Source organism: Pelophylax lessonae (genome assembly GCF_965119305.1).
Source record: "Pelophylax lessonae genome assembly, chromosome: 8".
Taxonomy (NCBI): Eukaryota; Metazoa; Chordata; class Amphibia; order Anura; family Ranidae; genus Pelophylax; species Pelophylax lessonae.
In genome coordinates this window covers 77,017,584-77,031,955 of record NC_138775.1, presented here as the reverse complement: position 1 = coordinate 77,031,955, position 14,372 = coordinate 77,017,584, and the positions used below count along the sequence as shown (strand labels likewise).

The window sequence follows — 14,372 nt, the reverse complement described above, 5'->3', positions numbered from 1 at the left end:
GGATAAATAGGATGAGAACCAGCGAAGAGTACAGTCACGGAGACCAAAGGCATGGAGTTTTTTGAGGGGGAGGGGTTTGTTCACTCTGTCAAAGGCAGTAGAGAGGTCCAGGAGTAGGAGTACAGAACAGTGTCAATTAGATTTAGCTGCTAGCAGATCGTTTGTGAGTTTTAGGAGAGCAGTTTCAGTGGAGTGTTGAGGGCGGAATCCATTCTGAAGGGGATCAAGAAGGTTATTCTGGGCAGGGGTGGTTGTGGTGGTGAAGTGGTTGTAGACCAGACGTTCAAGAAGTTTGGATAAAAAGAGTAGCAAGGAGATGGGATGCTAGTTGTTAAGATTGGTGGGAACTAGTAAGGGCTTTTTAAAGTATTGCAACCCATAGCAATAAGCCTAAATGTGACCTCCTTCCAAGAGCATTGATATAAAGCAACAGCATTTCCATTTACCCTCTTTGATTTTTGTACATTTAGGAGTCTATTAGGGTGATTGGATAGCACTAGTGTCAGTATGAGGGAACTGTAAATGGAAGACTTGTTAGATTTGAGAAGTTACTTTTAGTAAAAAATAAATACTTCTGGTTTCTGGAGCTTTTCTTTGGATATCAATGCTGATCTTCTGAAAATGCATCACAAAATTAAAAAATGTGGTTGTCTATCTGGTCCAAGAGCATCTACAGCAGCACACAACTGGAATGAATACCAGTCTGGGGATTTCTTGAATGTGGTCAGTGCTGGGGCACTTTGAAGTTCTGGGGATCAGAAGAATGCAACAGATATCAAATCAGTCCCAACCTCAAGAAGCAAAAAAAACTCTAAAATATTTTTATTTTTTTTGTTCAAAGATCACAGCTTTGCAGTTCAGTCCCCATAGTGGGTTATGGAAGACATTATGGGTTCAGTAGGCAATATTGTTGCTTCTCCTTGCACATTCCATCAGCCTTTTTTAATTTAAAGTGTATCTAGACTCAAGAAAATAATGTAATATATTGTAGCTTATCCATTTTTTAGGTGTGCTGGCTGCATTCCTTTTTTTTTAGGCTTTTTTTGTTTCTTTTTTTTCACCTGGTGATCCATCCAGTGGCACACCTTCTATATACTGTATCTGTGGAACGGCAACATTATCACCGTAGCACAGGAAATGTCTTAGAACTACAGAACATCTATTCTCACACACATAATGAGTGTGTGTGTGGGCAGGTGGGATGTACACAGTAAGTTACAAGCTAATAGGATTTTTGGCAGAATCAGCAAGTTTCAGAACTTGAAATAACTTTTGAAATTGTATATAGCCTGAAAAAGAAAACGAATACAGCCCCAACCTGTAAGTATTGGTCAGCTGCAATATTTTAAATTTTTTTGGGTCAGTACAAAAACCAGAGATTCACCATGACAGCCAGGTAGAGATGAGCTCGGGCGTGTGCGAGTCCCCATGTGCCCGATCCCGACAGAAAGCCGACACTGCACTCTGCTAATCACAGGCACTGAGACATTTCCCAATCTGTGCAGTTGTGGATGGGGAAATGTCTCACTGCCTGTGATTAGCAGAGTGCAGTGTTGGCTTCTTGGCAGAATTGGGCACGTGAGGACTCGAACACACCCAAGCCCATCTCTACAGTCAGGCAACTATGATTTTCAGAAGGTCAGCAATGGCGGCCCATGTACTTCTCTAATGATGAATTTTCCTTAGAAAGGATAACGAATTCGGCCTTATTTTGTCCTCCTTGTTATTCATGAATAGTAGACTGAAGAATTATAGAATTCATTTGATCTTTTTACATGTTCAGTAGGAACTCAAATTGAGCAAGAGATGTGTTTATCAATAAACAGTATACACAAACAGCTTAAATTGCATAGAATCACATGCACACAGAAGCCTGGTTAGCCATTAATAACATGATTATCATGGCACATTAGCAACCTTTCCTCCAGGACTAAATATCCGACAAGGAATAATTGGTTATTTAAGTGGCATGTCCCCTTCATCAAGATCCAAGCAGTACTCTTGATCTTGATCCAGGAGTCAAGATCCAAGAGTACTGCTTGGATCTTGATGAAGGGGACATACCCCGAAAGCTTGTCCTGAAAAATTGTATGTTAGTGCAAATAAAAAAAGTATCACGGACAGTACTCAATGGTCTCTGTCGCAAGTGCATTAATACGGCTACAATTACCTCAAGCGTTATTTAAGTGAAAAGGCTCCTACAAAAATATTCAAGTGTCTTATTTCTTTTATTTAGTAACATGAACATCTCGCAGATGCATTCCATATATAACTGCCAAAAGGTCTTTGTTGAACTCTATTGAATTCATTGATGTACAGGCATACCCCACTTTATGTACACTCACTTTACGTAAACTCGTGAGTATGGACACAGCTTGGTCTGCTTGGCATGGCACTACTCCCGGTTTTTAACATTGGTATCTATGGGAAATCTTGGTAATCTCGGTAAAGCATTGCTCCCTGTCTAACATTGGTGTCTATGGGAAATCTCTGTCAGCTTGGCATAGCACTGCTGTCCATCTAACACTGGCGTATATGGGAAATCTTGATCAGCTTGACATAGCACTGCACCCGGACCATAAGTGACAAGGACACCAAACTTAGGGAGCAACGAGAGGGGACCAAGGACTACAACATATCCTATTTTTAGGTCAACCAGCTTGCCTAGAAAATCTACTATTTCTTATTCCTGGGTTCCCTTAACGTGCTTCCCAAGTTTGGTGTCCTTGTAACGTATGGTTTGGGAGCAGTGTCATGTCAAGCTGACCAAGATTTCCCATAGAGCTAGTGTATGTACATGCATTGAGAAGTGAAAAAAGGTATTGCTTCACTTTAAGTACAGTTTAATTTTACATACATTCTCTGGTCCCATTGTGTACTTAAAAGTGGGGTATGCCTGTATACACTTGCATTGCCCACATTTCTATGAATTGGGCAGAAACCCTTAACTTATAACAGTATTGGGAGAATAAGGCTGGCCATAGATGGTTTGAATCTCGACCGGTTTAGCAGGAACAGGCCAAGAGTGGAACCATGTATGGGCAGACTGAATGTACCAAGTTGATCGATCAATTTTAAATGCGATATTATCGCTGGTATAGCCATTAGCAATAATCATTGTCTTCCCCCCTGCCGATTCATTGTATTCTCCTAGTGGGGACGGGGGGAAGCCATCCCTGCTGGGAGAATACAATGCATCGGAGATGGGGGGGGGGGCGATTCCCCTGTCAACACTGTCTGTTGTTGATGGGGGAATCAATTGAAATTCACTCCGTGTATGGTCTGCCTAACACGCTTCAGTCTTTCCCCAAGCATGACTGGTCTAACTTGTCTACTGTAGTCAGTCAGTAGCTTGAACTCTATTCCATTTGAATATTTAGAACCTCTGTCAAGCTTGGATTGTTGCCTATGTCCCCAGTGAGGAGACTATTCTTTCTGTTTGTCCTAAGGGTCACTGTATCTGGTGCATAAAGTAAGAGGAAATAAAAATGTTACAGTTGTCACTATAAACGGGATGCAAAGGCATATCTCCTAGTGGGTACACGTATTCCAGTGGCAACTACCAAAGTTGGGGATTGTACTCGCTTTTCAGATTGCAACTACTTTTTCTTGTGGTACTGGATGTGACAGTACGTATCTCGACTGTGGTAACTCTATCTATCTATGAATGGAGTTCTACTGTAATGATTGTTGTTTGATACAGTCACAATTGGCAAGATCAGGTGACCATCACCTAACCTGTATGGTTGTCTTTTCAGGCCTGTTTCATTTTACTTACTGATCTTGCCAGTAACATGCTTTCCATGCTAGGGTGACAATGCCCACTCACCATATTGTCTCTCTGAGGAGCAATGTTGCCACTGTAGGGCAAGGCACCTCCCTTCTCCTCTTCTCTATAACATAGCAGGAAGTGTCCTGTAGTTCACCAAACAAACTGGGAACAATGTAACTGATAAGAGAGTATTAGAGCCATAGAGCACAGGAAGGTATCAGCTTACCATATTAATGGCAGGATCAACAGATATTTTTTCAAGTAGTGAACAGATACAACAAGATATATGAAAACATTTTCAAATGTATCTTTAACAGACCAAAAAGGACCAAATAAGAGAAGTTCATTGTTAGGGTTTACATACACCTGTGTCTACCAGACACAGGTGAAAAGATTTTCTAGCTTATTCTCTTCTTTCCCTGGTGCTTTGGATTTGTCGCTAGTTCTAGGCAGGACTTCTGTTATTGCATTTAGCTACATTCAGATTTTATAAGAGTTGGCATCATCGTTAGGCAGAGAAAGGAGATTGGTTAAAGTGTAACTGTCCAGTAAATGTGAGATTAAAGCCATGTTATCTGAGGATAAGTTTACTGTGCTAATTTCCTTGTAATTGTAGACTTTATAAATGCAGCAGGTTCAAACCAGGTCTAGATGTAGATTGTGGACTCTGCAAGGAACCCTATCTTCTACAGTACTACCGGTATATAATACAATCTTGTATTGTATCACATTCATCTCATAAATGTGTATATTTCGTTTGTTAAAGCCTTTAGAATTTAAAGGGAATTTTGCATACTGTATGTCTTAGTGTCAATGAGTCCATATAGTTTGGCTTTATTTTTCATGCTAAGGTCCCAAGCACACTGGACATTTAGCCCCCATACGTGGAGCTCTAGCCTTTAGCTGTGAGCAGAGGGCACAGGCCCGCTGCAGGCAGGCTGCCAAACTCTATGAGAAGACCACAACTGCTGCTACGGAACAGGGCTTGAAGAGGCACCTAACAATAGGAATGTTTAGGTCAGTATGCACCCATGACCGAATCTCCAGTGTGCAAGAAATCTGCATTCCAGGCAATGGTCCTTGGGCTCATACTGCCATAAATGTACTGTAGGTTCTGAGTACTGCTGGGTGTGCCATCCAGTAGCTGTCAGAGATTAGTAAGAGCCTCTGTTAGCCAAAAATCCCTTCTTTCTAGTTTGGGGTAGGGTGGGGAATGGTCATTGTATTATATATCAGGGAGGATGATCTTCGCAGCAGGAAGACCGACAGAAAAAAAAAATAATAATTGTCTGACACATGGCATTGCATGAAAAAAAGATTTCCATGATTTTTTATAAGGCTCTATCAACACCTGTGCATTTTCCCTCAATGCATCTCCTCTATCCCTGTTCTGGTAACAGAATTTTGGATTTCCTATCACTTTCTGTTCTGAGGCAATCAGGGTGGATCTCCCTAGCAGGAAGGCCAACAGGAAAAAAAAAAAAACTTGGCCAAGAAATGATAATGCATGAAAAAAGGATTTCCAATATTTTTTATAAGGCTCTATCAACACCTAGGCGTTTCTCTTCTATGCATCTTGTAAAAAGTACAGGTGCTTTTTGGCACAACAATATGCATTTTTGCCCACATAGAAGCAAAAAAAATAAAAAATAAAAACACATTACAGTTGCACAAGTGTGAACCTAGGCTCAACAATAAAGCGTTGTCTTTAAATACACTTTAATCACTTTCCCAGTGACAACAGGAACGCATATAGCAATAAAAAGTTGACGGAGACAGCAATTATTTTATAAAGTGTTGCTGTCACCACCTCTGTTTCAGGAATGCCAATACATCTTATGTTTGCTCGTATATGTGCTTTAAATTGAGGACACAAGATTGACCAATGAAATCAAATCCAGACAAAATCATTTTTTTTCCTAGGAGCATTCACACTATCATAAAAAGCACAAAACTGATCATTTTTACTGTATGAGTAAATAACACTGCATATTTCTCATAGCATTGCCAAGGGTGCAATGGCTGCTAGCAATCAAACAGTAAATGTAATCATGTATTCACGGGTCTTCTTCAAGCACATCTAAACCCTTAAAACAAAAATTATATATATATATATATATATATATATATATATATTACCTGTCCCTAGATGTAGTGGCTTGCATTGGTTTTTTTTTTTCAGGCTTTTTTACTTTATTTTTTACCTTGGTGTTTTGCCAGCACTCAATTTGCGGTCCTAGGGTGTCATCATTCACTCACTGTGCTAAATCTATGGAGGTACAGTGTTCTAGGTCAGGAAGTATGGTAGAACTACAAAACACCTCTCCTCGCCTCAATAATTTTATTGGGGAGGTGTTTTCACTTAATAAACAGCTATAAAAAAAAACATATTTAAAGCGGAGTTCCACCCAGTGAACGTTTTTTTTAATAAAAATACCCCCCGGACAGTCAGGGCTAGTGCATTCCACAATGGCTAGCCTCTGATCTGTCCCGGGTTGCACTTACGTTTTAGAAGAAATACTTACCTTGAAAATGTATTCTCCAGCGCTGCCATCTCAGGTGTGGGCAGCTTGAAGCCAGCGCGATCCTCTTCTGTGTCTTCTTCGGTCCCACGATGCACTGCACCGGCCCCGCCGTCACTTCCGGTGCTGCAGCGTCATCCCTGCACAGCTTCTGGGCATGCACAGAAGCTGTTTTGCAAGGTATGACGGCGCCTGCACCGGAACTGACGTCGGGGCCGGTGCATGCGCATTGATTCCTGGGAGCGATGACGTTCAGCTCCCAGGAATCATTGCATGCCAGGAAGTGACGACTCGCCGCGGCCGCCGAGGGGAGGAAGAGGAAGTAAGGTAAGTATATTTTCTTCTAAACGAGGTAAGTAAAAAAAAAAAAAAATTGCGATTATCCATTTGTTTTTCAGGTGACCCGGAGCGAGAAGATGGAGGTAAGTATAATTTTAGGATGGAACTCCACTTTAAGGAATATTTAGCTAAGCAAAAGGGAGATGATCATGGTTATGGTTTACATACACTTTCAGGCTTTTGTTGCTGTGGGTGGTGGGAAGGCTATTTAACCATGGCCATAAGTCGTCTTTTTTATTAAGGACAAGCACACTGTGCTTCATTGGTAGTGTTCACTGAACTGAAGAATTTAGAAGATGTTTGCTAACAATGACCTAAATGAGTACTAGAACAACCTCACTGCAGTTCAGAAAATCTTAAATATAGTAGAAAACACCTGCAGTAATTCCCCGAGGTGGTGAGTGGTCGGTGCACTGGCTTGTAGTCTCCTCCTAGCACTCGAGCAAACACGTAGGTAAAAGAAAGCTGGTAGCTCGATCTTCCGCAATGAATACATTTATTATTCCAGTTGTAGTACAGAATAATAATCACAAAAGAATCCGGCAGGCTGGTTGTACCCAAGCTGATTGATCAATCACCTTGGTATATTCATCCTGTCCATTAACGGTTCGAATCTCGGCCACTTCCTGCTGAGTGTAGAGTGTATGGTGTATGGTCAGCCTTAGAGGGGAAGGGACCTATGACTTCCACTAGATTGCTATGTTTCGTAGCATTAAAAATTAACAATCGTAGAAGAAGTTTAGTATAATCAGATAAGTCAGAGTCCTCTAAATATCCTAATAGACGTCTAGAGGGGTTACATATATTTGGCAGCTGGAGGATGGAATTTATAAAGTCAGTGGCTGCAGACCAGAAGGTGCACATGACTGGGCATTCCCAGACCATATGATAGAATGTGCCATTGTCAGATGGACATTTGGGGCAAGAAGGAGAGGACCGTTTACCCATGGCAAATAAGATATATGGGGATTGTATTTTTAGATGAATGCTCCAATTTTGAGGCAAATTGATGGGGCAGATAAAGAACTGAAAACTAAAATTTCACAAGCTTGTATGTTGATATTTTTATTTGTGTGTGAGTATATAGTGCTTTTCTATGTCATTCTATGCACACCTTAGTAAAATATAATCTGTTAGGGTGTTTACAGCATCCGACAGTTTGGTAAATAAGACTAGCAGATCCTAAAATTATGGGCATATAAAATTACCAGCTAGAAAAGATGCTATAGGTTACCGTACACTGGTTATCTCTGTTGATCCCTGCAAACATTATACAATAAAGTGGTTGCAGGGCTAACCAAGGATGGGTACATATGGATGATATACGAAATAGTTTTTTCGCTGTTGCTTGTAACTAACTTTTGCTTATTAGGCTTCTAACACAGCAAAAATAACGAAATCCACTAGGGTTTGGACTGTCAGTTTGGCAACACTGGCAATGGCTGGAAAGGATGGTGCATAATAGAAGGTTTTCAAACCAGAACTGAAATGAACAGCCCATTGAAAGATAAAATAACAAAGCCAGCTATTGTTGCCATATTCATCTTCAATCTTGAGATTTATCCCATAGTACTTTTTTCTGGCACTAGATATCGTCAGGCTGGTGGTTAGCATTATTCAACCTGCTTCCTCTGATCCCAGATCATCCCAGACGCTCCCCATGAGCTTGTCCCTCTGTTACACTACTTTATGTTCAGCATGCTTCCAGTTGGCACATGATTTTATTGGCTCCCACACCAGTTTTGCTATCAAGGCACTGCAGGAGGCTGATTCACGGTCAAATTTGGGTACTTACATTGGGTGAAGAAAAATGATTTATTAATAGCACAGAGTTGCATTCATTTGTGTCTTTCATATCTGCCTAGGACTCAACTATAATTAGACATGATTTGCATAGTGATAACATACCAATTACATTTTGAAATTGTTGCTCTTCAATTTGCTATGTTTTTTTTTTTCAGATCGTCCTGGATTGGTAAATGTGAAGCCCATAGAAGAGATTCAGGACACAATGCTTCAAGCTCTTGAGCTACAGCTTAAGATAAACCACCCAGACTCCTCACAGCTCTTTGCTAAACTTCTCCAAAAGATGACGGACCTTAGACAAGTGGTGACAGAGCATGTTCAGCAATTACAGGTTATAAGGAAAACTGAGGCCGAAATGAGCCTTCATCCACTATTGCAAGAAATCTACAAGGACTTGTACTGAACATCTGACAATACCTTCATGACTTCATTCAGCGATCATCGCTAACATCTGCAATGGCTCTACAAAATTGTGTGTAGATTCTTCACTCACACTTATTCTAGAGCTAAAACATCTTGTCGAAATATGATCAACATATGAGCAACAAGATCTTGTATGGAATCAACCTTCGAATCTGCAAGAGAAGCACAAGGACTTGTATTGATCTTCTTCTACAAGAGATCTACAATGACTTGTACCAACCCGCTTCTACAAGAGGCCTGCCAGTACCTGTACAGAACTAACCTTTTTTCTAATTATGTATTTTTACAATTTGCACTATTTTTATGAGGGAAAACAGTAACAACATTACTGTGACAAAGCCTTAAAAGACACAAAGCTTTCATATAACTGGTCTATTTTATGCAACTGGTTTATAAAACACATGTACAATTACCTTTTAATATTAAAATGTGTTATAAAAGGACATGTGTGGTGGAATGATATTAATTTGTGACACTATATTTTATATGTTAAATGCCACACAATAGAATTTGCCTGAATTGTTGCCCACATTTTTTATGATCTTTTTTTATAATGGAAGACATTTTTCTATTTTTACAGATTACCAAGATTTTGTCATTGTATAAATACATTTTTAATACAGCATGCTAATATCAAAACTTTACCAGCAGTACTCAACCAATAGCATTTATAATTAACAATATGTAACAAATTACAGAAAGACTTTTAGTTTGCCCCCCTTCTGCGAAAGCATGTGAATATATCATATATTGGTAAAGTGTATCTAACGGAAACATTTTCTATTGATTTTGGTTAGAGTAGAGACGGGGTTAGAATCTCTGACTTTGCTTGCATGGATTTATGAAAGACCTTTCTTTCCAGACCAACCTTTTAACATTCTATGAGGAGGTAAGCTGTGATTTGGATAAAGGAAGTCTTTGGATGTAGTGTTTCTAAATGTCACTATGGAATTTGATACAGTACCCCATTAATACTTAATTTTCAAATTGAGGTTCTTTGGCATTCATTATATTGTATGTACCTGGATAGAAAACTGGTTGCAGGGGTGAGTCCAGAAGGTGGTGATTAACAACATATTTTCTGAACTGTCTAGAGTTGTGAGCGGCATGCCCCAGGGCTCTGTCCTGGGAACAGTTCTGTTTAACTTGTTCATAAACCATTTAGAGTTTGGAATAAATAGTTTAATCTCAGTGTTTGCTGATGATACAAAGCTAAGCAGGGCAATAACCCAACAACAAGGTATAGCAACTTAACTTACTTTAATAATATGGCAGATGAGGTTTAACCCTTTCGCTGCCAGGTCCATACGTTGTACGGACTTGACATCTGGGGGTTTCACACACAATCCTATGGCTGCAGCCACCGGGATGGTGTTTAAAACTGAAAAGCAGACTACTGCCTGTCAGGCAGAAGCATTCGGGCTCCACCTGCCCATCTGCGGGCCCCAGACCAGAACAGCAGGTGCTGGCGGGTGAAGGGGAGGAAGGAGAGTGAACACACATCCGCTCCCCTCTCCTTCTTGTAGGTGACTCAGAAACTACATGTATGACGCCACTTCCAGGTCACCCTGTCACTTTCCCTGTCTAGCTTAGAAGGACCTGGAGGACCTCAGTTATGAAGAACGACTACAAAAATAAATTAAAATAACAAAAAACGTATTCTCCCTGAAGAAGAGGAGATTAAGAGGGAATAAAACTGTAATATACACATTTTAATTAATATAGTAATGCAAGAAAACAATTTAATCTAAAGTCTCTAAAGAAGACAGGCCGTCACACAATGAAGCTGGAGGAGAAGCCGTTTAATGTTAAACACGTAAGGGGCTCCTTACTGTTAGAGCAGTGAGGATATGGAATTCCTTTTCACAGTTGGTGGTGTCAACAGGAAGCATAGATGAATTGAAAAAAGTTTTAGATGTGTTTGTTAGTGAACGCAATGTAGAGACATATGGAAAATGGTAGTGAAATGAACACACACACAGATGTGTCGAACTGCATGGACCAGTGTCTCTATTTAACCTTACCAACTATGTAACTATGCAAAAGATCCAAGCATCATTTGCTATACTACTGTATATGGCCAATAGTTTGTGGACACCTGACCAATGACATCACACCTGCATGAATTTGTTGCACATTCTATTCCATGCACTGAGCTTGCCAAATCATGTCTTCATGGAGCTGGCTTTGTGTGTCTGCCTTGCCGTCTGATTGCTTCCACATACCCCCAATAAAGGCACACCCCTGCCATGTATTCCAGGTTTCACCAGCCCATCTGCGGGCCCCGATTCAACACTGCGGGGGCTGGCCAGTGAAGGGGAGGGAGGAAAGTGAACACTCATCCTCTCCCCTCCCCTTATTGTTGGTAAATCCGAAAGCGACATGTATGACGCCACTTCCAGGTCACTCTGTCACTTTCCCTGGCTAGCATAGGAGGACCTCAGTTATGAAGAACGGCTTCAAAAATTAAACTTATTCTCCCTGAAGAAGAGGAGATTAAGAGAGAATATGATTGCAATATACACATTTTAATTAGTGACTATAGTAATGGAAGAAAACAGTGTAATCCAAGGTCTCTAAAAAAGACAGGCTGCCACACAATGAAGCTGGAGGAGAAGTCATTTAATGTTAAACATGTAAGGGGCTCCTTACTGTTAGAGCAGTGAAGATGTGGAACTTCCTTTCACAGTTGGTGGTGTCAACAGGGAACGTAGATAGATTGAAAAAATGTAGAGACATATGGAAAATGATAGTGACATGAACACACATACAGACATGTTAAACTGCACGGACCAATGTCTCTATTCAACCCTATCAACTATGTAACTATGCAATAGATCCAAGCATAATTTTCTACATTACTGTATATACCCAACAGTTTGTGGACATCTGACCAATGACATCACATATGTATGAATTTGTTCTATTCCAAAACCATGAGTGTTGAGTATTCATATAGAGTTACCCCCCCCCCCCCCATCTGCTTTCCTTTTGTGGCTACAACACATTCCACACTTTTATGCATTTACAAGGTCAGGTACCAATGTTGGGTGACAAAAATCTGGCTCGCAGTAGGGTTGAGGTCCTGTCTCCATGCAGGCCACTCAAGTTTCCACACACTGAGCTTCTCAAATAATGTCTTCATGCAGCTGGCTTTGTGTATAGGACCACAGTCATGCTCGAACAGAAAGGATGTTTCCCACACAGTTGCCACATGGTTGAAAGCACACAGTTGTCTAAAATATCTTTGTTGTAGCATTAACAGTACCCTTCACTGAATTCAATATTTTAGAGGGGTTTCCATATACTATGTGCATGGTTGTAATTGTAATGCTGAGATTTCCTAACTTTTGGCCATAATCTGAATAATTGGGACATGCTGGGGGCTAACCCGTTACTGTAGTTAGAATTGAGATTATTAAAACATTGTTTTGTGACTTTCCCTTTCTGCATTGAATAAAATGATCCCTTTAAAAAAACAAAAAAATTTAATATCAGGCTCAGTTCTAGCAATACAGATTTCCTCAAGACCATGGGCAATCCATCACTCATCATTTTCTGAGAAATGTGCACATGAAAGGCCCACATTTATTCTATCCACAGGCCAGTTTTTGGCAGATAAAATCTAGGCTAAACTAACAAATTATGAACTAACCATTGTCTTGTTGTCCAGGGCACTTATTTATTGCTTTTCCATTAATTTATAATGCAGTTATAATACAGTTAAGTCTCGATCTAAATGGGGATAGAAAGTTTTTTCCATGGTTTTGTGGGTTTGCAACATACTGGAAAGTTAGTATATGACTAAAAATACTTACATAATCGCAGAATCTTTTAATTCTCCCTAGTGGTGTCAGTCACACTGGTAATGGTTCATCAGCCAGAAGGGCTTAGGCTGGCCAAACACTGTGCAAATGGTTGCAGGAAAAAAATTTGCACGATTCCCCCATCAACACGGACAGTTTTGACAAGGGAATTGGCAAGACAGTGATTATTGCTAGCGGCTAAAGCAGCCGCTAGTAATAATCACAAGAGAATTTAGCAGGCTGCTTGTACCCAAGTTGATCGATCGATCAACTTGGTACATTCAGCTTGCCCATTAAGGATTCAAATCTCGGCTGGTTCCTGCTGAACCAGTCAAGTTTTGAACCGTGCATGGTTGGCCTTAGAGGTAATGCATGTATTCTCACAGTCAAACCTGCCTGAACTCTGATTCTGCCCTTTAGGCAATAAGGAGATCACCTCCATAGTTGTTCACGCGATTAATAGTAAACTGCTCAAAAAATTGAAAGGAACACTTTTTAATCAGAGTATGGCATCAAGTCAATTAACATCCTGGCATATTGATCTGGTCAGTTAAGTAGCAGAGGGAGTTGTTAATCAGTTTCAGCTGCTTTGGTGTTAATGAAATTAACAACAGGTGCACTGGATGGGAAACAATGAGATGACCTCCAAAATAGGAATGGTTTTACAGGTGGAGCCCACTGACATTTTTTTTCCTACCCATCTATTCTGACAGATTTTTACTAGTTTTGAATTTGGCTAGAGTCAGTATCACTACTGGTAGCATGAGCCAATACCTGGGCCCTTTAGAGGTTGCACAGGCAGTCCAACTCCTTCAGGATGGCACATCAATACAAGCCATTAGCAGAAGGTTTGCTGTGTCGCCCACCACAGCCTCAAGAGCATGGAGGAGATTCAAGGAAACCAGCAGTTACTCCAGGAGAGCTGGACAGGGCTTTAGAAGGTCCTTAACCCATCAGCAGAACCTGTATCTGCACCTTTGTGCAAGGAGGAACAGGATAAGCACTGCCAGAGCCCTACAAATTGACCTCCTGCAGGCCACTGTTGTGAATGTCTCTGACCAAACAATCAGAAACAGACTTCATGAGGGTGTCCTGTCCTCTAGTGGGCCCTGTGCTCAGTGCCTGGCACCATGGAGGTCAATTGGCATTTGCCATTGAACACCAGAGTTAGCAGGTCTGCCACTGGTACCCTGCGCTTTTCAGATGAGAGCAGGTTCATCATGAGCACATGTGACAGACATGAAAGGGTCTGGAGAAGCCATGGAGAACATTATGCTGCCTGAAATATCGTTCAGCATAACAGATTTGGTGGTGGGTTATTGATGGTCTGGGGAGGCATATCCATGGAGGGATGCACAGACCTCTACAGGCTAGACAATGGCACTGTGACTGTCATTAGGTGTCAGGATGAAATCCTTGGACCCATTGTCAAACCCATTCTGGTGCAGTGGGTCCTGGGTTCCTCCTGGTGCATGACAATGCCCGGCCTCATGTGGTGAGAGTATGCAGCCAGTTCCTGGAGGATGAAGGAATTACTGTATATACTCGAGTATAAGCCGACCCGAATATAAGCCGAGGCACCTAATTTTACCACAAAAAATTGGGAAAATTTATTGACTCGAGTATAAGCCTAGGGTGGGAAATGCAGCAGCTACTGGACCCAACTGCACCACTACAAGACCCAAAACTGTGGCTGCGGGCATG

The 14,372-nt window shown here is 40.9% G+C and overlaps 1 protein-coding gene across 2 annotated transcripts in view; it reads left to right on the top strand.

Moving 5' to 3' along the window:
- PPARG (peroxisome proliferator activated receptor gamma) overlaps nucleotides 1-9,305 on the top strand; it is a 120,723-nt gene extending 111,418 nt beyond the window's left edge. For both annotated transcript variants that reach the window (XM_082266533.1, XM_082266532.1), the window contains exon 8: nucleotides 8,595-9,305. In XM_082266533.1, coding sequence (XP_082122659.1) covers nucleotides 8,595-8,842 — 248 coding nt within the window. In that variant the 3' untranslated portion in view covers nucleotides 8,843-9,305. The remainder of the gene's footprint in view (nucleotides 1-8,594) is intronic.
- Nucleotides 9,306-14,372: the final 5,067 nt, after the last annotated feature.